This window comes from Leucopleurus acutus (assembly GCF_964270905.1).
Source record: "Leucopleurus acutus genome assembly, chromosome: 12".
NCBI lineage: Eukaryota > Metazoa > Chordata > Mammalia > Artiodactyla > Delphinidae > Leucopleurus > Leucopleurus acutus.
Genome location: NC_139154.1, coordinates 13003473 through 13026044, shown reverse-complemented (window position 1 = coordinate 13026044; position 22572 = coordinate 13003473). Strand labels below are relative to the sequence as shown.

Here is a 22572-nt window from a genome sequence, read left to right as displayed (position 1 = left end):
ACCCAATCATAAATGACCGATCAAACCTCTCAATTATTGAGGTGGGAGACCTATTTCAACACCAAATCTACTCAGAATTCTAAGCTTCCTCCCCTCCTCTCATGCAAGGCATTCTTCTGATTTGACACACACAACTCAATTGATCTTCAAAAATACCTCCATATGGTGAAACTGTCAAATCTATTGACAATTTTCAGGAAACATCAAAACTAAAAACTTTTTCTTGACAAAAATAGTGAACCAGAAACTTATATTATCTCCATCTGCTTGAGTATAGAAATTACGGCCAAGATCTGGGACTAGCAAAGAGCAGACACAACAGCACAGAAGAGCAGAGCAGACAGCTTTATTACCACTAGACAAACTGGCCATGCACTGTGAGAATTAGAGAAAGGTTTACACAAGTGACAAAAATAAATCAAGTTACCTCAGAGCAAGATTTTGCTTGTTTGGAAACCAGGCTTCCATTATTCTCAGAAGATTTGCGTTTTATAGCCCCAATTCTTGTAGAATTACCTAAAATATTTAAAAACAGGTAAGCTGGCATCCCTGTCTCTCTTAATGTGAGAAGGATAAAGGGGAAAGGAGAACAAAGATTTTAATCAAACAATGTGTCTTACCACATGTCACAAAGTTATCATGTACAACTTCAACATGAATCAGTGATGGATCGACAATTTTCAGTGCTGGAATCTTAAAAACAAATAAATAAAACAAAGATACTAGGAAATTTTAAAATGCTCAGGAACACACCAGAAATTAGCTCTATCAACATAACAGTAGGGGCTTCTGGGACTTCCCTGGTGGCGCAGTGGTTAAGAATCCGCCTGCCAATGCAGGGGACACGGGTTCGAGCCCTGGTCCAGGAAGGTCCCACATGACATGGAGCAACTAAGCCCATGCGCCACAACTACTGAGCCTGCGCTCTAGAGCCCACGAGCCACAACTACTGAGCCCGCATGCCACAGCTACTGAAGCCCACGTGCCTAGAGCCCATGCTCCACAACAAGAGAAGCCACCGCAGTGAGAAGCCCACGCACCACAACGAAGAGTAGACCCTGCTCGCCGCAACTAGAGAAAGCCCGTGCGCAGCAGTGAAGACCCAATGCAGCCATAAATTAATTAATTAATTAAAATTTATTTAAAAAAACAAATAATAGGGGCTTCTTACATATAATTGCTTTTTAAAATAATTGTTTTTTTCTATTCTGATATTTTAATATAAAATAATAAAGGTGTTTAGCTCCTATAAGATACTATAATTCCTTTTTATAATTATCTTTCCCTGTCAAGTTATCCTACACACAATTATCATCATCCTTACCTCCTCACAGTTGACTTGAAGAGTTTTTGATGTTGGGTTTCCATTTACAATGGTTGCAGAAAACCACTGAGTAGATGGGTCCAAGCTATAAATTTTTACTTCTGAACCAACTAAGTTTTTGTCACCTTAAAAAATAAAAATTAAAAAAAATCCTTAGAGCAATATGCATTATCTCCCAACAGCACCATTATCCAGGATAATCTTTTCCCAAGTCTTTAAAAATGCAGTAGACAAAAAGTAAACATTAAAAGGTACTGCTATAAATGCAAGAAGACAGACATTTCAGCAAAGCTAGGAGAAAATTTAAACTGTCTATTTTTAAGCTTCACTTTTCTACTGATTTATCTTAGACTTGCAATATATTTCTTCTAGTATTTGTATCAGACCATGTAGTATCAGATAACACATTGAGACGTAACTCATTCTCCTATGCAGAGTTTTAGAGGATCCAAATTCAGGAACCTCAGCAAAACTGCTAAGTCTGATAAAATACTTACAATTGTGAAACTGACCAAGAAAATCAATAACAGTAAATGGCAAGATCAAGCTTACCAAATTAATGCTTTATTAATTTTATAAGACTGAAATTCCAAACGTATCAAATTCCATGTCAAAATATAGCTGAGCTTAATACCTACTTCACTTTTATAGTCTTCACATGATCCCTGAGCTCTCCAAATTTCAGAGGCTTTAGAATACATTACAGAATAAAGTCCTCCACTCATCTAGTCGCATGGGAAAAGCAGCAAAAGAATTTCTAACAAATTAGAATTTTTAATGAGCAAATGAGTGAGAAGGGCTAAAACATAGCTTCTTACCTTGTAAAAGATGGCTTTCATCCAAATGTTTCACAATCAAAGCTTGAAATTCTTTACTGACATTCTGATTATCGATAAGTGAAAGTCGAAGATTGTTTACATCCTGAAAGATGGAAAATCATTACATTTTAAGGTAACAAGAAGAGTTGTTTAAATTCCAGTGGATATTTCAATCAGTTTAATCACAGGGATTAAAGTAGTGTCAATTAGCCATTTGATGGCAGCAAATCATTGCAACTCCAATGAATTAGACTGGTCAAGTAGTAGGAAACCATCAAACCATCACAAATATAAGGCAGACAGAAGTGAAGTCACCCCAAGCTAAGAGCAAGACAATACTAAGAGTGGCTCAAATTTTAAATATAATAAGCAAACAAAACTAGCTGGTCAGTTCATGTCAAAAATACTCTGTATCCCAAACTCTAGGGAAATTAGGGAAATCACAGCTCCAAATGCAAGGGGCAAAAGACACATACACAGAAATCACTTAGATCCATAGTGTCAATCCACTGAAATTGCTGTTTTTGACAAACATCATTTCACACAGATTCACTTCCCCTAACTAGAATTCCAAATGCATTCTTGTTTACGAAGGGGGGCGTGGGGGGGAGGAAGGACAAACTGAATGAATAGCGTTAAGCCTTCAGCTAGCCAGCTTTGAAACATTCAATTCTTGGCAGCTCTATTTCTGGCACTATTCCACAGTGCTCTGGCTTTGTGTGTACACTCAGTTATGATAAATGTATACAGACTGTCAATAGGAGGAACCTGCCAAACCCAAACTGCATAGCACAGAAGCCCTTCCAATATCAGGCCTTCATGCTTTGCTGCATGTGAAATGGGTACACAGTGGCCAAAAATAGTTCATCCATTTCTCCCATTGGAAAGAACAGTCTCTTAGAGAGGCCATGCTGGAAAAATTTCTTAAGCCAAATAACATTAGACTTGAACTAGGGGTTTCATAAGAGCTCAACATTAATAACCAGAACGGGCCATGTGTTTTTTTTTTTTTCTTCATGCTACTGCAATTTCAAAAAATTTAAATGTGTTCTCCAATTCCTACTACAAGGTAAAATACCACATCAGTGGGGCGGGCCACAAAGGGCTCTTAAATAAATAAAACTTACTGACCTTTTTCAACCTCAAGAAACAAAACTGAAAAGGTTAAACACATGAAAGATATAAAACAGAACTGTCCTGAAAACAATGCTAAGAAGCAAAAACTGCTCTACTGCTCAGTGAAGCAGACATCCACAGCCCCTGCTGTTATGTTCCTTGGTCCTTAAGAGCAGTCATTCTGCCGTTTAATGTAGGAAAAATATCAAGATGCCTATTTGACATATGAAGATAACTTGTGTCTGCAATTAAGTAAAAGCATCTTCCTCTGTTCCATTTACTAAACATTATAAAATAGGGTTCAGAGTGTGAACCTTGTTTTCACTCACTTCGAGGACATGGAAGTAAAAGTAAGACTTGCGCAGAGAAAAGTCAATGCCAAGGCCCAGCAATGGCAATGACCCTTGGTCCTAAACTGTCTTTCAGCAAATAAACTGGTTTAATTGTCCTACAGGCCACAGAAACAAGTCAGGTCACAAAACAGAAGTGGGTAAAGGGGATGACTAAGCTTCACAAATGACATATAAAAAAACCAGTGTTAGGGCTTCCCTGGTGGCGCGGTCGTTGGGAGTCCGCCTGCCGATGCAGGGGACACGGGTTCGTGCCCCGGTCCGGGAAGATCCCACATGCCGCGGAGCGGCTGGGCCCGTGAGCCATGGCCACTGAGCCTGCACGTCCAGAGCCTGTGCTCCGCAGCGGGAGAGGCCACAACAGTGAGAGGCCCGCGTACCGCAAAAAACAAAAAACATAAAAAAACCAATGCTATCATAAGACCAACATTATTCCCAAGGTAGTGATCTGTGGCAGTAATCTGTGCGTTCTTCCCCTCCCTCCCAACATTTTTACAATAAAGGAAAAAATCACACACGAGCAAGAACCAAGAGCCTAAATGTTGTGAAGAAAAAGGAGGCAGTTCTGCAAGCTAATTGGAAAGAATATGAACACACACACACACACACACACACACACACACACGATTTACACTGTTTGTGGTAGTTATGTTAAGTCACCACAAACACTGAATTAGTGAATACTGAACCATTCCTAGGGGAAAGATGGGGTTAGGTTCCTTCAAGCCTCTGGTCACAATACTGTCGTCAACCAATCAATACATAACCTTGTTTTATGTGTTTCTGTTGAAAAACACATTATTTAGTATATATTGCTGCAATACTAACCTCGAACCCATGGCCACTATACCTCACGGCTGAATGAAGCTTATCTAACACATGTATTTTCTCCCTAAGACACATCACAGCCTCGTTGCACTTAGAACACTAGAGAGCACTTCAGCACTACCCTTGGGGCCATTTTAAAGAGTGAAATCACCAACGAAAAAGCACAAAAATGCAGTACTAAATAGACCTTGAAAAGGACACTTGTTTACAGTAGAAGAGAGGAAGTAAGAAGGCAGAATGTCACCTTATTCAAGCTCAGCTGGGAACATGTGTCAGACAACTGAAAATCTTCACCACTCTGCACATGTCTGTGAATGACCATGAAAGCACCAAAGTACTGACTGGGGGGTTACAAATATATTTTAGCAAGTAAGCAAGTTCCCAAATACAGAATCCTTAAATAATCAGGACTGACATATATATATACATACACAGATATATGTACATATATGAATGATAGTCTTAGAAATGAGCTTCATATCACCTAGGTGTTTCTATACACACACATCATCAACTGTAGTACGTTTGTCCTTCCAACCCCAAATAAACAGTACCAACCCAATGGCTAACACTAAGCAATGATGTCTGACAACTTAGCTGCTCATAAGATGGGTCCTTTTCTCTGTTAGATATCTGAATGAGAGCAATCAACATCAATATGTTAGCTCTCATATTAAAGGAGTCTGTCTTTCTATTTTTAGGGTTTAATATTGTTTCCGTGTTTTACCTGTATAGGCTTTAAAAGGTCTTTAGAAAGAAATACTCTTTGTTGATCTCCTAAAAAGCGAATAGACGTTATGGATCCCAAACCAGCTTTGTCCAGCAGAGGTCTGTACATCTGAAACAGAAGAAAATGCTTTGGCATCATAACTGCTGCTGGCGTAATTCTGAAAACGGGGACTGGCAATATTCCATACACGTGGAGAGAGATAAAGCCATTCAGTCGTTTATTTACTATCAGTATCTCAATAATAACTATTCATGCAACCACAACAGGAGCACGTAATTTCTACCCAGAATCAATAACTTAAATGCGATACACATTTGAGAGTCATTAACATATAGGTCTGGGGCCACAGATGTATGGCTTCCCCCAAATTTATGCAAAATATTGCTTTATGTACATTTTTGTGGGGAGACAGGGCCATGTTTTTAGCAAATTCTTAATAGATGGGGGAGAAAATACAAAGAGCAAAATACAACTTTAAACAAAACCCGACACCACTCAAAAATCTCCAGCAGCTCTTCTCACCCATGGGCAAAATCTTAACTTTGCTCATACGGGCATGCAGGCCCTTCACAAGCTGGTCAGCCTTTCAATCATCCTCTTAGCCTTTCAACTATCCAATCTGCCCCTTCCTCCTTCAAGCCCCAGCTCATGTCTCAAATAGCCTGAACTGTTCTCTCCTGATCACTATTTTCCTTTAACCGCACCAGACTTATGGTGTGGAAATGGCACAGTCATATACTGACTGCTAGCATCTTTAAAGCCAAAGAAATATGAGCCAGAGGGAACCTTAACGATCATGAGACCCCAAGTGGAAACCCTTACAGGGGCCAGGCAACAGCTACTTTTCAGCTTCAGCCCACTGTTGCGACAAGGAATTGCTATGAGGCTCCAGTGCTGCCATATCTTGCCATTTCTCCAAGAAAAACTGGAACTCTAGATTTTTAAGGACATTCTCTACATTTTTTAAATGTAGACAACTAATTTAGATTTTCTTAAAACACTGTGAGAGTCAAACCAAAAAGATCTGTATGTCTGTATATATCTGCTGGTTTCTAACCACTGACCTAGACTAGACGTTCCCCACACGACCTCCACCCCCGACTTTTCAAGTGAAGAAACTGAGACCCAAGAAAAGTCAAGGGTCAGAGTTGCAGGGCTCCTAGCAGGGCTGACAGGAGGTTCTGGGGGGTTTTCTGAATCTTCTACATTGTCATATCTCTGTACTATTATTTTCCAGAGGACCAAATATAGGCATTACGTATAGATTTTCCCTGTTTCATTCATAACGGATGAAATACCCTCTTCTCAGGAGTTCAAATAAGCCCGAGTTTCACTCACTATCGCAGGCCACTGAACAATTCGCTCAGAAACTTCAGGAGACTTCCGTTCAGCCAAAACCAAGTTATGTTCCACTAAAAAGGCTCTCCTTAGAAGGCTGTAGACGTCTATCCATCTTCTCTTCCTCCAAGATTCCCCATCAAACTCCACACACACCTAAGACAAACAAAATTGAAGGAAAGCAGACTTGATTAACAAAAATAAACACGAAAAATGCCTAAGTTGAATTATACCCTCACCATTCTACTCGAGTCTTGTATCTGAATACGCTGCCCCCAACTCCTGCTCTTACTTCCCTTCTAAACCCACAATAAACTAACCAGATCTGTTAGAACCAACAAGCTTTGGCTCCCAAACCACTTTGGGAAGCAGAGTCAAGGGATGTGGAGACCAGTCTCTGCCCTCAAAGTAACCTCTGGGAAGACTTCACAAAAAAGAACCCCCGAGTAGAAGGTTTTTACATATGTTAATTAGACATCAGAGCTTTGAGAATTCAAAGACAGAAATCTGAAACCCAAAGTACTTCTCGCAGGGCATTGTAATTCTGTGTTGACACTGTCAGTGAGTTTAAGATGACCGCCCATCAGCACAATCCACCACTGGCTTCTGAACCCCTCTGGTAGCAGCAGGACTCGGCACCAGGCGCTTTCAACACTTGGAGTTGAATAAACTGGGAAATTTACCTCAGAGTTTGAAATCCAAGACAACTTTGCTACATATAGAGACAAGTAATTGATAAAGGACCCCAGAATTTTCCAAAACTACCTCTAACTTCTTACATGAAAATTAAACTACCTTTAATTAATTAATTTATATAATTTTTATAAATTATATAAATTAAATTTATATAATTTAATTAATTAAAATACTATTTTCCAAGTAACTATGAAGTTTTCTGCTTCTGATCTGCAAAATACCTTTTAGCCCTAAAGTTAAAACCTTATAATTTGTACAGATATTTTAAAACATAAAAAAAGAATTCAGTCCAAAAGTGGGTCTCTGACTGTAACCCATAAGTAGGAATCAGTCACAAAACCTTAAAAGTCATATAAATGTACCAAACACCTTAGCTTCCTTAACCCATTATGAATACGCTACCGTTTCATTTACTCTAAGTCTTTTAAAATGTTTCTTATGTTTTAACTGAGATACAATAAACTCCCTCAATATTCAGTGTAAAAATCACTATTTTGGGCTTCCCCGGTGGCGCAGTGGTTGAGAGTCCGCCTGCTGATGTAGGGGACATGGGTTCGTGCCCCGGTCCGGGAAGATCCCACATGCCGCGGAGCGGCTGGGCCCGTGAGCCATGGCCGCTGAGCCTGCGCGTCCGGAGCCTGTGCTCCGCAACGGGAGAGGCCACAGCAGTGAGAGGCCCGCGTACCGCAAAAAAAAAAAAAAAAAAAATCACTATTTTAATTTGATTTAAAAGCTCTCCTCTTAATAGAGTGATGTCTCATTTTTGGTTTCAAAGAATTAGTTAATAAATCTATCAACACTTCATAATTTCATAGGCAATCATATCTCCCTTTTCAACCTTTAACTTAAAAAAGTTTATTTAATTTCCATTTATTCATCAGAACCCAATTCAAAAATCCTTTCCTCAAGCCTTCCCTTACCAAAGAGCCCCTCTCTCTCCCAAGAGAAGTCCCTTGCTAATTGTACTCAAAACTCTGTACTCTTCTTTTGTAGCACTACTCCACATTTTGAATTATTTATTTGTGGTCAACTGATTGACATATTAAAAACTCTAATCGGTCAAAGTCTGTCTTCTTTAACTTACCATGTATTTCATCAGTCAGTACTCGAATACTTGTTAAATGAATAAATTTCTCTCTGAATTGGGTTCTTACCTTGTTTCTCTAATCCATTTGGAAGGCAGGAAGTTCCCAACTGATATACCACTAGCCTCAATCTCAAACTTTTCCAGTTTTATGGCTATAGACTATCAATCTTTAAAATCAATGAAATTTGAGACCCATCCTATCCTTCTCCCCCAACCACAAAATATGCACCCCTAATTTCCCAGGCAACTTCCCCTGAGAAGCTGCATATCTTCTTGGTAAGGCAGGCTTTTAACCTTGCAGTTATTACAGAATAAGTGTAAATGTGTTAAGCACCTACTATGTGACAAGGCCCTGCGTACTCCACCTTGGTTCTATGTATTCCATCACCATAACCAACCAGTGGTCCTTCACATCGGGCTTCAGAGACTGCCCATCTTCCTTTCTGTTTGCCTAGTCACAGAATCCAGGTCCTCTGACATCTCCCCTAGTCTTTTTGCCCCACAGCACATCAACCTCAAACCCAACTTAGCTTTGGATGACAGTTTTCCCATCAACATAGTGTAAGAGGAATGCACATCTACACACATCAGAATCAGAGAGATCTGGGTTTGAATACCAGCTATGTTGAAGCTTTCTTAGAATGATTTTACATGCATAAAATAAAATATGTAGGATTACAAAGGAAACCAATTAACTGTACCCAGGTCAAAAAGCTAAGCTCTCTGAATCTTGTGTTCTGGTAGCTTCAAAATGAAAGTACTAAGACCCACCCTTCACTGAATTGTTAGGTAGATTTTAAAGGCAATTTATGTTAAGTATCTGGCAAGGAGACTAGGTAGGGTTTTTTTTTGCGGTACGCAGGCCTCTCACTGTTGTGGCCTCTCCCATTGTGGAGCACAGGCTCTGGACGCGCAGGCTTCAGCGGCCATGGCTCACGGGCCCAGCTGCTCCGCGGCATGTGGGATCTTCCCGGACCGGGGCACGAACCCGTGTCCCCTGCATTGGCAGGCAGACTCTCAACCACTGCGCCACCAGGGAAGCCCAAGACTAGGTAGTTTTAAGACCTCCGTGGTAATTCAAATCTTAATTTATCAGAGTATCACTTCTTCAGTTAGGAATGGGAGGAGGAAGACTTCAATATGATTATCTAACATCTACTCAGAAAAAAAGTAATCTAAGATCTTAAGTGGCTTCCCAAAACGTATGCAATATCACAGTTCTTATCATATCTATAAGCTATCTATAAAGCTTATGATCAACCCTAAACCAAATTTTAGACAAGCTGCCTCTTTATATCTCAATTATTTTAACATAAATTTATTTATTTATTTATTTATTATTTTTGGCTGCATTGGGTCTTCATTGCTGCACATAGGCTTTCTCTAGTTGCAGCGAGCAGGTGCTACTCTTTGTCGCGGTGCATGGTCTTCTCACTGTGGTGGCTTCTCTTGTTGCGGAGCACGGGCTCTAGGCATGCGGGCTTCAGGAGTTGTGGCACACGGGCTCAGTACTTGTGGCTCACAGGCTCTAGAGTGCAGGCTCAGTAGTTGTGGCGCACAGGCTACGTTGCTCTGCGGCATGTGGGATCTTCCCGGACCAGGGCTCGAACCCGTGTCCCCTGCATTGGTAGGCGGATTCTTAACTGCGTCACCAGGGAAGTCCCTATGTCTCAATTTTTGAGTAATGTGAAAATTAAGTTTAGTTCTTTAAAAATAAATAAATTTAGTTTTTTAAAAATAAATAATACTTTGAAGTATTAGGCTGTGTTGGTCAAAACTTCACATTTAAAAAGATGACTTTTAAGGGGCTTCCCTGGTGGCGTAGTGGTTGAGAGTCCGCCTGCCGATGCAGGGGACACGGGTTCATGCCCCGGTCCGGGAGGATCCCACATGCCGCGGAGCGGCTGGGCCCGTGAGCCATGGCCGCTGAGCCTGCGCGTCCGGAGCCTGTGCTCCGCAGCGGGAGAGGCTGCAGCTGTGGGAGGCCCGCGTACCGCAAAAAAAAAAAAAAAAAAAGATGACTTTTGAAAAAATATAATAAAACCAACAAGTTGTGAGCTTTCTTCAACGTTCTTTAAAAAGTTTCCTGTTTATCATAACTACATATCTTTCATTTGTGCCTTGAGGTCTGAAGTTCTATATATAAGGACACACATTCCCCGCACCAAAAGCCTCTTTTACAGAAATTTCTATTTAAGAAAAACAACGGTAAGAATTCAAATTCAGGGGGAACTAATGTGATTTGACCAAGCTCCTGCAAAGTGACAGATACGACTAGTTCTCATTCTAAATGGTGTTCTTTCCTCCACAATCCCTTGGTCCACAAAGGAGATGTTATCTGTGCTGTCTGACTCCAAAGGCCAGAAAAAGGCCTATTAATTACAACTTACTACCTATAATTCCCAAATTTCCTATTTAAAAAATAGGGCATTTTGTAAATACGTGCCTATTAGCTTATAAAATTTCTTGACCAGATGTTGGATATTTCAAGTTAATTATTTCAAGCTGTTCTTCCCAGAAAGATAAATCTCTTTCCTTTAAGATATATGAATTAATATTATCTAATCAAGCTAATCTCAAAACCTCCACTTTTAGTATACACTAATCTTACCTATGATTTTGAAAACTATCAGAATGGCCAAGTAAAATGTTTCCAAGTTTAAAAGTAGGCACTTACACAATGGCATGGTTTTTAATCACTAAGTTTTTAATGACATTCTACTCTATGCCCAGTACTACGGTACAGAATATCACTTATTTCACTGCTTCACAAATTAGGAATTAATTCATTATGCTTCTATTTATGTCTTCTTACACCTAGACTCTTATCTAAAATCCCAGAGTCTAGCATTCAATTACAGGGGTAAACACTTTTTATTATTACACTGTGCTAAGTTTCTCATTTTACATGGGTTGACTGTCAACAGAATCCACCAACATTCAAGTTTCAACTGTATGCAAGGATGAAAAAACTAGGTATTGATTGGTCAAGGTATCCAACTGCCAAAAAGGGCTTTAACAGCAGCAAATGGTACATATAGTTGGCAAGTACTACTCATCTGCTAAGGACATCCCAAAGAACTAAGAAGGGGCAGAAGACTCAAGGAAAAAGTAGGTTCAAAGCAAGGAAAAGACTTAGACAAACAAGTTGGGGAAGGAGGGCATTCCCAGCATGCGTAGAACAAAGCCAGTTAAGAAGCAATCTGCCTCACACTCAAGTAGACAGAGTAGCACAAAAATAAGGTTGAAGAAGTCCTTATAATCACACCTAATTAAGATCTGTTGTTATCCAAGTTAAAGAGAATGCCAATGCTCCATCGGAAGATAATTTCTGAACTGCTTTTCTATATACGAGTAATAATTTTATGATTCCTTCATCTGTTCAAATATTTTAGCAAAAACTACATGCCAAGCAATGTTCTCAGTGCTGGGGATACTGAACCCAGCAAAATAGAGTTGCTCTAACCTCACTCTATCTGAATATTAAAGCCTAGTGTTTAAGGTCTGGGGACAAACTTCGGCAAGTTATTTAACTTGTTTAAGCCTCAATTTCTAACACTAAAAAATGTGGTTTACTATCTAGGATTTTTGTGAGGATTAAATCAAAGTATTTACTGCATGATAAGTATCTATTATGTCTTCACCTAACTTCTTTGTAATCAACTACTAAACATTGTATCTGAATAAGTGACTTTGTTACAAAGTCTTTCTCTAGATGAAACAAATCTATTATGTCTTCACCTAACTTCTCTGTAATCAACTACTAAACATTGTATCTGAGTAAGTGACTTTGTTACAAAGTCTTTCTCTAGATGAAACAAAGTTAACAAGCCTTGGTCTCATTCATTTCAACCTCAACTAAGGAAGCAAGTCAGTCTAGACAGACTTGTACTTCTATTAGTACTAAAACAGTTGCACACTACTTGAATTTCATTCATTCATATTCATTGCAGCCCCCCCAACCCACTCCCAAAAACTCAATATCCCTAAGCCCAGGTCTTAGGCATTGTCTTAGTTACTCAGTTCCTGCCTGCATCTAGCCAAACACAATAGGTTTCAATGTTTCAAAAACTGTGTTTTTGCTAACACAACATATCCTTAAACTTACACCAATTACTTTATCTGCTACTCAATTAAGGAATGCAGCAATAAATCATGATTCAAAAAGAGAAACTGAGTAGATTTCTTACATGAGGGCTGAGTTGTGAAGTCTGTAGGTAAAGCAAAAAATCCACTATAGTCAAAATTGCTTTTGAATTAAAATCCCTGTCGTCTCCAGGTTAGGCACCTTAGTGCAGTGAAGACACACATAGCCAAACGTGGATTCCAATGCTCCCTCTGTCACTTAGTAGCTAACTATGCAAGTCTGGACAAGATTTCCTTTCCTAAATCTATTTCTTTATTCTGAAAATGAAGATACCACCACCACTTCAAAGGCTGGGGGTGGGGGAGATGTGGAGATTTAAAAGAACACACATAAAGGACCTCCTAGGTTCCCTTCCTAACCCAACAGGTCTGCAATCACTGCTGAGTAAGGAAACACCTAGTCTCTCATCATCTGCCAAAGAACTAAAGACTGTAAGGATTAATCTTGTTTCCACTCAAATCGGGTAAAAACAAATGCACTACAGAAAATTTTACTTGGCAGGTGAAATGAACCGCCGCAACTATGACTGAAATCTACTACACAAAGCCCATTTTATTGAGAAAGATGATTAGCCTAAGCAAATAGGCTGTACCACATTACCTTCTTTCTGTAAACATCAAAACGCACCTTGCTAGGAGTGAAACCAAATTTCACAGTGTACGACAGGAGTCCTCTGGTGGCAGAGCCTTTGATCAGGGAGCACGATGATTAAGAAGGTGGGCTCAAGGGTCAAAACTTTCTGGGTCAGAACACAGGTTATGCCAATTCCTTGAACAGTGTTTCAGCAATCAACACATATTCAACTGCCAATGCGAAAACTTGCTTCCCTTATTTGAGCAGTTTTCAAGAAAAAGCAAAGATAATGACCAAGTGAAGATACTAAAACATATCCGTTACCCAGGATGGAAAGCTCTTCTGTTCTGACACGCTTCCTTCAAGTTATCACCACTTCGGAGTCTTTGTTGGGGACCTTTTTTCAGTTATTTTTGCACAAAGGAGTCTTTGTTGGTACAATGGCTTCCTCACTGGTAGTTTCCACACAATCCTTTCACACCAATACTTCTATTAGGGAGTACGATCAGAATTCATCTCTTTTTGAAAAGATCTAACTGAAAAAGGTTCTGCGTGCCATTCTGATTAAAAATCACTGGCCGCACTCGTTCCCATTTCTCTCCCTCCCCTCAAACACCCAAATGGAATATTTCAAAGCCATCCCTCCAACACACCATATAAGGGGCAGCTCCACCCCAGCCCTCCATATATGGTCATATCCCACACCCACTCACAGACTCATCAGAGACAACCAGGAACCCACTCCTGCCCTGACCCACCATATACGGACAAATACCCACCTTAATATACTGAAGAGAATTAAGCTCCTTCCTCTACACTCACACTTCTAAGTCTGAAAGTTTAAGAAGTTGGGTGAAGAAATTAGAAGGAACAAACAAAAAACCCGACTGAAAGCACTTCTAAGCACTAGTGCTCAATTCTCAATGATTCCTAACGTCACCCACTTGCCCAACTTAATATTAACAACACTCCCCCTTCGGAGAAATCATCGTACAGCCCTGATAAGGCACAGCGCGTGCAATAACTAATCATGTCTGAGCAACCCTAAGCCCATTATTAAACACGGGCAACTCTAAGCCAAACACACCTCGCTCTACACACCATTTCAAAGACTTTCAAGGTCTACTTTTCTGCACCTTCAGATCAGATGCCAACTTTCTGGTCGCCTTTTCAGAAAAAGGGAGGGAGGGTTGCTGGCTGTCTCGTTACCAAGGTAACTAGGAAACGTCCGACTGCCGAGGCCCGGGAGCCGGTTTTACCTTCAGATCCTTCTTAGTAACGTCGGTGTGGGAGACGGCTCGAATGGTCCCGGAGAGCCAGGGCCACTCGGCGACGCGCTCCAAGTCCCAGCTGTCGTGGCCGCCGTCGCTGCCGTCGGCTGCGGACAGACTGAGGAATCGCTTCCCTACCAATACTGGCCAACTTTCTCCGAGCGTGAGCACCATGGTTCCAACGCTGCAGGAAGGGCTCCTCCCTGCAAAAACACAAAAACAAAATGCAACGGGGGCGGCCGGCGGGAGGGGGCCGGGAAGAGAGGTCGGTGGGGGAGGCCAGGGCGGAGGAAAGGGTCCTAATCCCGATCGGAGGAGGGGACCCCAGGCGGCGGCGGGTGAGACGGAGGACCCGCACCCGATCTCTCCACCCGCGCCCTTCCCGCCCCCCGATCCCTCCCCCACCGCAAACACTGGCCCAAGCGTCGCGTGACCCTGGCTCTCCCAAGTTTCGCTTTTCCAAAACCTGAAACCTAAATGCAGACAGAGTGAGGGGAGAATTATTTGTGGCTTAAGTGGATTTGAAAGTGTTCGCCCCTCACCCCGGAAAAGAAAAGGCCCCGAAGCAGAGGCCCCGTCCCAGGCGGCCGGGTCCCCGCCCCGGGCAGCCCCGCGGGAGGGGCGAGCCCGCCGTTCCGCACTTGCCCCGCCGCCCCGCCCCGACACCCTTCTACTCGGCCGCAGACCCCCAGCCTGGGCCGCGGCGCGGGGGCGGCGGGGCCGCGGGCTTGGCGCCTTCACCTTTCTTCCTCCGATCCCTTCAGCCGAGGCCGTGGCGCTCTTACCCCGCCTCCCGCCTCCCGCCTCCCTGAGTCACCGGCGGCGGCCACCGTTTCCAGCCGCCCAGCCGACTCTAGCTCTCTGACTTGGTTCAAGAGCTCTCACAAGACACGCACAGCCTCCCGGGCCCGCCCCCTCGGAGCCGCTTCCATCGCTCATTGGCTGGGTCCAAGGAGCTGGGCGAGACTCGTGGGGAAGGAGCCCATCGCCATTGGCCGCCCCGGCGAGGGCGGGGCGAGAGAAAAAAACAATTCCTCGGCTGCCTCCTCCCTTTCCCCTCCCCCTTCCGACTCCCGGACGACCCCCATTAGGTTAAAGTACACCGAGCGTAAGCGAGGGATCCCTCCGCCACAGCCATTCTTTCCATTTGTTGCCTCACGGGATGCAAAAAAGTCCAGAGAAATCGGTCATCAACTTTAGGACCCAGAGGAAAATTGCAGTGGTGCACAGATAAGACTGAATGGCGAACCCCAGGGCTGTAAGTGCTTATTGGATTGCTTTTCAAGTGCGTAGGCTGTCGACCGAAGATAGGCTTTTCACTTGGCGGAAGAATCTCACAGGAAAGGGGTGAGGGCGGTGCAGAGTCAGCGGGGGAGGGAAGGGACAGGAACGTGCGGTTTGAAGCGTACTCAGTTAGAGGGAGGAGCGACGGTGCTCTAGAGACTCGTGCGCAGGCGCTTCGCGGAGGAGAGGCTGGAGCTTGGGCTGCTGGGCGAAATGGCCGCGGGAGGCGCAGGCGCACGTGGTGCTGATCATGGAACGTCTAAAGTCCGCCATTTTGAAGGAAAAATGAAGAAAGGCATGGAGTCCCTGGGAAATGACGTTAATTAAATCCAAAGCAAAAGATGCAGTTCAGTACAATGCAGAATGGGTATTTTTCTTTTTGTTTTTCAATGTAAAGGGAGGATGAAAAGATATTCTGAGTCTTACAATGAAATGGAAAGACTAGATCAAGGTCATAATGATGTAAGAGATATGAAGAGGAGGTGACTTTGAAGGACAAAGGAGTTGAGGGGTGATTGTGTCTTTTGGACCTGAAGTTTTTTGGTTGAATGAAGAAAAAACGGAATGAAGTAATTGAAGATCTCTTATTTTATAAAGGCTGGTGCTTGACCTGGCATCACATTTAATCTTTAAATGAAGATTAAGTGAAGAACTCAAGCTCCCAATTTTACAAGTGTGAAAACCGAGAATCCGAAAAAGTTCAGAAATGTATTCAAGGAATTATAGATAGAAGTTAAATCCAGGTGTTGATTTTCAACATATATGTTCTGAATACATGACATTAAATAAAAATTTTAATTAAGAATAAACACTGAAGAATTAATTTGATTTGTAATTTACAGACCATTGAAAAGGGGGAAAATGGAACAGAGAAAACTTGTCCAGTACAACATAAGTCAGAATGGGAAGAAGGGAGGAATAAAAAAAGAAAAAAAAAAAAAAAACCTAAGCAGAAATACGGTAAATACAAAAATAAAATAAAATAAAATTAGAGGAGTAAGTCTAAATATCAGTATTTACAATAAATATAAGTGGGTTAATTTACTCAGACCTTAAAAAGACACACTGGATTAAAAATAAAACCCATCTATAAACTGACCACCAGCGAACTCCAACAACAACACAGAAAGCTTGAAAATAGTGGGTTAAAAGAGTTTGTAATCTAATGGTAATTGAAGGAAAGCGATATAGCAATGTTAATATAATTGAAAGCAAAGGCATCAAAGAGAAAAGGATTTTATACTAATAAAGGATAAAGTCCACAAAGGTAACACACACCCTTGAACTGTTGTGACTCTGGGAACATATTCTAGCCTATGCTAAGACTAAACTTATGAGAAATTTTTGACAATTTGTAATAAGAGTACAGTGAAGATATTTATAAATACATCTACCCCAGAAATAGGCATCTCAGATTTTTAATATAAGTGAGGGTATGGAGGATCTAGATTACATAATTAACTATTAATGTGAAAAACAATAGCTGGGAACAAGTTCTATCAAACTTCAAATAACATATAATTCCTAGGTTACATTCATGGTTCCAGAACTTAAGAAAGATGGAAAGGTATCCAATGCATCTTATAAAACTTGCAAACCCCTATTATCCAATCTGAACCAGTAGAGTACAAGAAAGGAAAACGATAGTTCAATCACACTTATGAACAGAGATAGAAAATTCTTATATAAAACATCAGCAAGTTAAACCCAGCAACATATTTTTAAAATAATCACCGTGATTAATTAGGATTATTATATGAATATGAGGATATTTCAAGATTAGAAAATTACTATAACTCACCACAACAGGTTAAAAGAGAAAAATTGTGTTCCTTTTAGTAGAGGCTGAAAAGAACACACACTCACAATGAACATTGAACTACCATGAAAACTAGGAATATTAAGAGCACACACATATTTAATGCTTATTCATGATTAAAAAATAATTTTAAACTTCCTACAAACCTAGGAATATGAGACACCCACCTTAGAAAAACACCTTCAAATATGAACTAGGAGACATCAACAAGGTTGTTCATTTCAGGATTGTTTGTGGCTGTGAAAAATTAGAAATAATCGAAATGTGCTTCAATTAAATAAATAAATGAAATGTGATACATATAGTGAAAAGCTGTAGAGCATTTGAAAGGGGATGAAATATTTTTAGATGTACAAATAACGATAGGTTAGCAAAACACATTTTGAATGAAAAAGAAAGTTGCATTTGGCAATATTTGAAAATACACACACACAAATTACACTATATATGTTCTATGAAATATATATATTGAGACTCATAATGATGGTTACTAGTATTGGAGGGTGCACACTAGTATTGGGGGTGTTGGTCAAAGGTGATTTAACATTGTAATTCATTTTTGTAAGGCAAAAGTATTCATGTTACTTTTGAAATTTAAAGCTATATTTTAAATCCTATGAATGTAGTTTACTACATTAACACTCAAGAGTATTCATGACAAATTATTAGAACTAATACAAGCATCAAGAAGGTGATGCAATAAAAAATCAACAAAAAAAGATCAAAAGAATTCCTATTCCTCAACAAGCCTCAATTACAACAGAAAACAGAAAAAAAGAAACCATTTATGATTATGAAACTACAGAATACCTTGGAAAAAAACATAACATGAAATGAACAAACCTGTATGAAGAAAGCCGTAGAACTTTACCAATGGAAAGATATCCATAAAATATATGCATAAAAGAAGATTTGAAAAATTCCATTTCCTTATATTACTTGATAAAGATGTCATTTCTCCTCAACTTAAACTACTTTCAAATTACATTTCTTTCAGTGAATGAAAGAAGCAAAAAAAAATACAGTAAGTCCCCTACATACAAACAAGTTCCATTCCAAGAGTGCATTCGTAAGCCCAATTTGTTTGTAAGTCCAACAAAGTTAGCCTAGGTACCCAACTAACACAATTGGCTATATAGTACTGCACTGTAATAGGTTTATAATACTTTTCATGCAAATAATACATAAAAAACAAACAAAAAAATAAAACATTTTTAATCTTAACAGTACAGTACCTTGAAGAGTACAGTAGTACAGTACAACAGCTGGCATACAGGGGCTGGCATCAAGTGAACAGGCAAGAAGAGTTACTGACTGGAGGAGGGAGAGGAGGTGGGAGATGGCAGAGCTGAAGGATCGTCAGCAATAGGAGACGGAGGGGAAGCTGCCATTTCAGTCACACCTGACGCTGATGGCACAGGTTCTGGTTCCTTGCTGGATTCAATTCTGTCTACCCTCTTGAAAAAATGATCCAGTGATGTCTGGGTACTAGCTCTTTTTTTTTCATCATAGATGACATAGTAGCAGTGGATTGCATTCTGAACGGCTGCTGCAACCTTCGTGTGCCATTCTAGGTTCGGGTCCTCTGCCTCAAAAACTAACAGTGCCTCCCAACTAAAGAAAATCCCCTTGCCGTTTCCTGCATCGTGAATCTCTTTGATTGTTCAGTTACTTCTTCCTTTTGTCTCTCTTCCTTCTTTCTCTGAGCCTCCAATTCCATCAGGTCTTCAGTGAAGCTCCTCGTGTTGCACAGCAAGGAGTTCAATGAAGTCATCCTCTTGTAGATCTAGCTTGAAATAAAGATACTCTACTACTGTACTCTATACAGTACCGTACAGTAAAATATACAAAAGCACAACCACTTGTAGAGGATACACACACGTGACAATGTACGCCAGACGCGTGAACTAACTTAAATGATTCGTCATGTGAACGCACGTTGGCATCTTTGAAACTTCGCAACTTGAAGGTTTGTTTGTAGGGGACTTACTGTGTGTAAATAATTAAGAGAGTACATAAACAGATCCATGTATATATGAACAATTAATTTATGATTAACACAGCATTTCAAATGAATGTAAACAATAAACTATTCAATATATGCTTTGCGGTCTATTTGTTATCCATTAGGAAAAAATAACAAAGTCAGATCCCCACATCAACGTTCACAAAAATAAGTTCCAGGTGAATCAAAGAGCTTGATATAAAAAATCTAATAAAATATTTTAAGATTCCTTCCCATTTTCCTTCCTCCTTCTCTTTCTCTTCCTCTTCCTGAACATTTCAGTCCTAAAGCCATTAGGAGTGCAGAGTAAGGTAGGTTTTCATAAGAAGAGGAATGGCATGGAATGTTTGAGCTAATTAGGAGTTATGGCCTGGCATCCCAGAGCCCAAGTGGGATGAAAAGGGTAGATATACAGAAGGTCAACCTGGCATGGGATACCTAGAGCCCAAGTAAGGTGAGGTGGGCATCCATGAATGAGGGTCACCTGGTGTGGTATGTTAGAGTCCAAACAAGGTGAATAGACTGCTCTCATTGGGGGAAAGCATGGGACTGGAAGTTAGAGCCTGGGGAAGGTAAGGAGAGCATTCACTCAGGGACCAGCAAAGGACACTGAGAAGACTAAGAGAGACCTTAGAATTAGGAGGAGAACAGGAGACAGGTGCATCCTGGAAACAAGGCAGGAGAGAATTTCAATATGGAGAACCATTCACAGAGGTCAAAGGATAAGCAGAAGTCAAGGCAGATGGAGGACTGAGAAGCAGGATATTGACACTTCCAACAAATATATTTTAGCCTGGAGGTATTGCCATAAATCGCTTCTATTAGTTTGTAAAAACTATCATCCAAGCTCCAGCATAAACATGACACTCAAAATCCTGCCGCTAATTAAATGAGTTGACTTTTACCCCAAGGGACATCAGAAGTTTCCAAAAGCCCTTACGAAAGTTAGCAACTAGAAATATGGAGTCTGTTTGGACCTTGATTTCTCAATTGCAGAACAATTAGAATACAATTTTCTGTCTAAATCTGCTTCTCTTAAATAGCACAAGAATAGTGTTTTGTGTGAAAATGTAAATGTTTTATGTTATTTCTGTTAATGCATTGCACCTGTGACAATTAATGAAGCAGCCCATCAGTACTAGGCTCCTTGCCTCCTTTTTTTTTTTTAAAGAATTTTTCTGTTGAGGAATCATTTCCAGAGAAATGCACAGATCTTAAGTGACCAGTTTCTTCAATTGTACAAATGCATACATCTGTATAACCCACACCCCTATCAAGATGTAGAACAGGGGTCAGCCAACTACAGGCTACAGGCCAAATCTGACACACCACCTAATTTTCTACAGCCTATGAAGAATGATTTTTACTTTTTTTTTTTTGGCCCAGCCATGCGGCTTGTGGGATTTTAGTTGCCAGACCAGAGATCGAACCCAGGGCCCCAGCAGTGAAGCACACCAAGTCCTAACCACTGGACCACTGGGGAATTCCATAGTTTTACATTTTTTAATGTTTGGAAAAAAACCAAACAGTAGTAATATTTTTTGACCATGAAAACTGTGCAGAATTCAAATTTCAGTGTCTATACATAAAATTAGAACACAACCTGTAAACAGAGGGACCTCATAATTTACTTTCTTCTGTAGTTTCCTTAATGTCTTCAAAATTTGGTCCCTAAATATCTCTAGATAAATTCTCTGGATTAAGTCCACTGGAAAGGCTAATACGCCTCCCCCACCCCCACACACAAAAGAATCTCTTTCTTAAAATCATATATTTCAGTTACTGACTTCTTACCCTCTGGCTGAATGACTCTGTAAGTGACCAAATATTGTTTCAAAAGTTTTGTAGAACTTGTCTTTTAGTTAGTTGACTTATGGCTGAATATATTGTTATTTCTCCAGCTGTTTTCTGTTCTACAACTCCGACCTCAACAATCTGTGCAATGAGTGGAAAAGGGAAAGAGGGAACATTTCACATGAGACAGTTCCTAAATGCAACCTCCTGTTTGTTTTTCCCCCCAATGCTTTATTATGAAAAATTTTAAATATTACCCATATGCCTACCATCTAAGTTCAACAATTAACATTTTGCCGTGGTTGCTTTATTTATATAATTTTATTTACGTGTATATATATAATTTTTTTCTGAACCACAAAAATTTGCAAATATCATTGAACTTCACCACTAAATACACCAGTGTGCATCTTCTAAAAATAGTCTTTTCTTACAAAACTGTAGTATTGTTATCTAATATAATTTAACATCCTGTCAATTTTCAACTTTCTCCAATCATTTTGAGTTTAATCTTGAAAAACAGACATTCTTGGATCTCAAATATTCCCTGAAGGAAAGAGATGATAAATAATCTATAATTAAGAAGTTTGGATCTTTCCCTGGTCTCTAAAACAAGGTGAGAACTAAAGGGATTTAGTTCATCAAAGTTGAACAATTCTTTTATGCAAATCTTTCTGTCTCCCTCCTAAGAAATCACAGGGCAGTAATCATCCCTAAGAAGTTTTCCAAATAAAAGATTATAGGGCTTCCCTGGTGGCACAGTGGTTGAGAGTCCGCCTGCCGATGCAGGGGACACGGGTTCATGCCCTGGTCCGGGAAGATCCCACATGCCGCGGAGCGTCTGGGCCCATGAGCCATGGCCGCTGAGCCTGCGCATCTGGAGCCTGTGCTCCGCAATGGGAGAGGCCACAACAGTGAGAGGCCCGCATACCACAAAAAAAAAAAAAAAAAAAGATTATACACGTTTGGATTCTTAATATCTACCCCTCTCCCCCAACAAAAAGTGATTAACTGATTTTAAATCTTGATGATGATAAGTTCTGGCTTTCCATGGTTAAATGATTTGGGGTGCCTAAAAAATTTTTTTAGAACACAGCCACACCCAATCGTTGTTTTATGTATGGCTAATTTCATGCTACAACAGAGATTGTATGACCCCCAAAGCCTAAAATATTTACTCTTCACCCCCTTACAGAAAAAAATCTGCCAAACCCTGACAGAGAACATTCCATGACCCCTGAATGTTCCTAAGTGTTATTTCCTAGTCAATACCCCTGCCCAGAGTAAACTTTGTTCCAATGTCTATTACTATAAATTGACTTTGCCTGTTTTTGAATTTTATTTAAATGACATAATACAGTATGTATTCTTTCTGTCTAGCTTCCTTTACTC

The 22572-nt window shown here is 40.4% G+C and overlaps 1 protein-coding gene across 1 annotated transcript in view; it reads right to left on the bottom strand.

Moving 5' to 3' along the window:
- The window catches only part of KDM3A (lysine demethylase 3A), a 63873-nt gene extending 48738 nt beyond the window's left edge, over nucleotides 1-15135 (bottom strand). The window contains exons 1-8 of the mRNA XM_082852334.1: nucleotides 15020-15135; nucleotides 14267-14481; nucleotides 6505-6660; nucleotides 5164-5274; nucleotides 2143-2245; nucleotides 1325-1449; nucleotides 621-693; nucleotides 428-516 (exon numbers count right to left, since the gene is read on the bottom strand). Of these exons, the coding sequence (XP_082708460.1) occupies nucleotides 428-516; nucleotides 621-693; nucleotides 1325-1449; nucleotides 2143-2245; nucleotides 5164-5274; nucleotides 6505-6660; nucleotides 14267-14452 (843 nt within the window). The 5' untranslated portion in view covers nucleotides 14453-14481; nucleotides 15020-15135. The remainder of the gene's footprint in view (nucleotides 1-427; nucleotides 517-620; nucleotides 694-1324; nucleotides 1450-2142; nucleotides 2246-5163; nucleotides 5275-6504; nucleotides 6661-14266; nucleotides 14482-15019) is intronic.
- Nucleotides 15136-22572: the final 7437 nt, after the last annotated feature.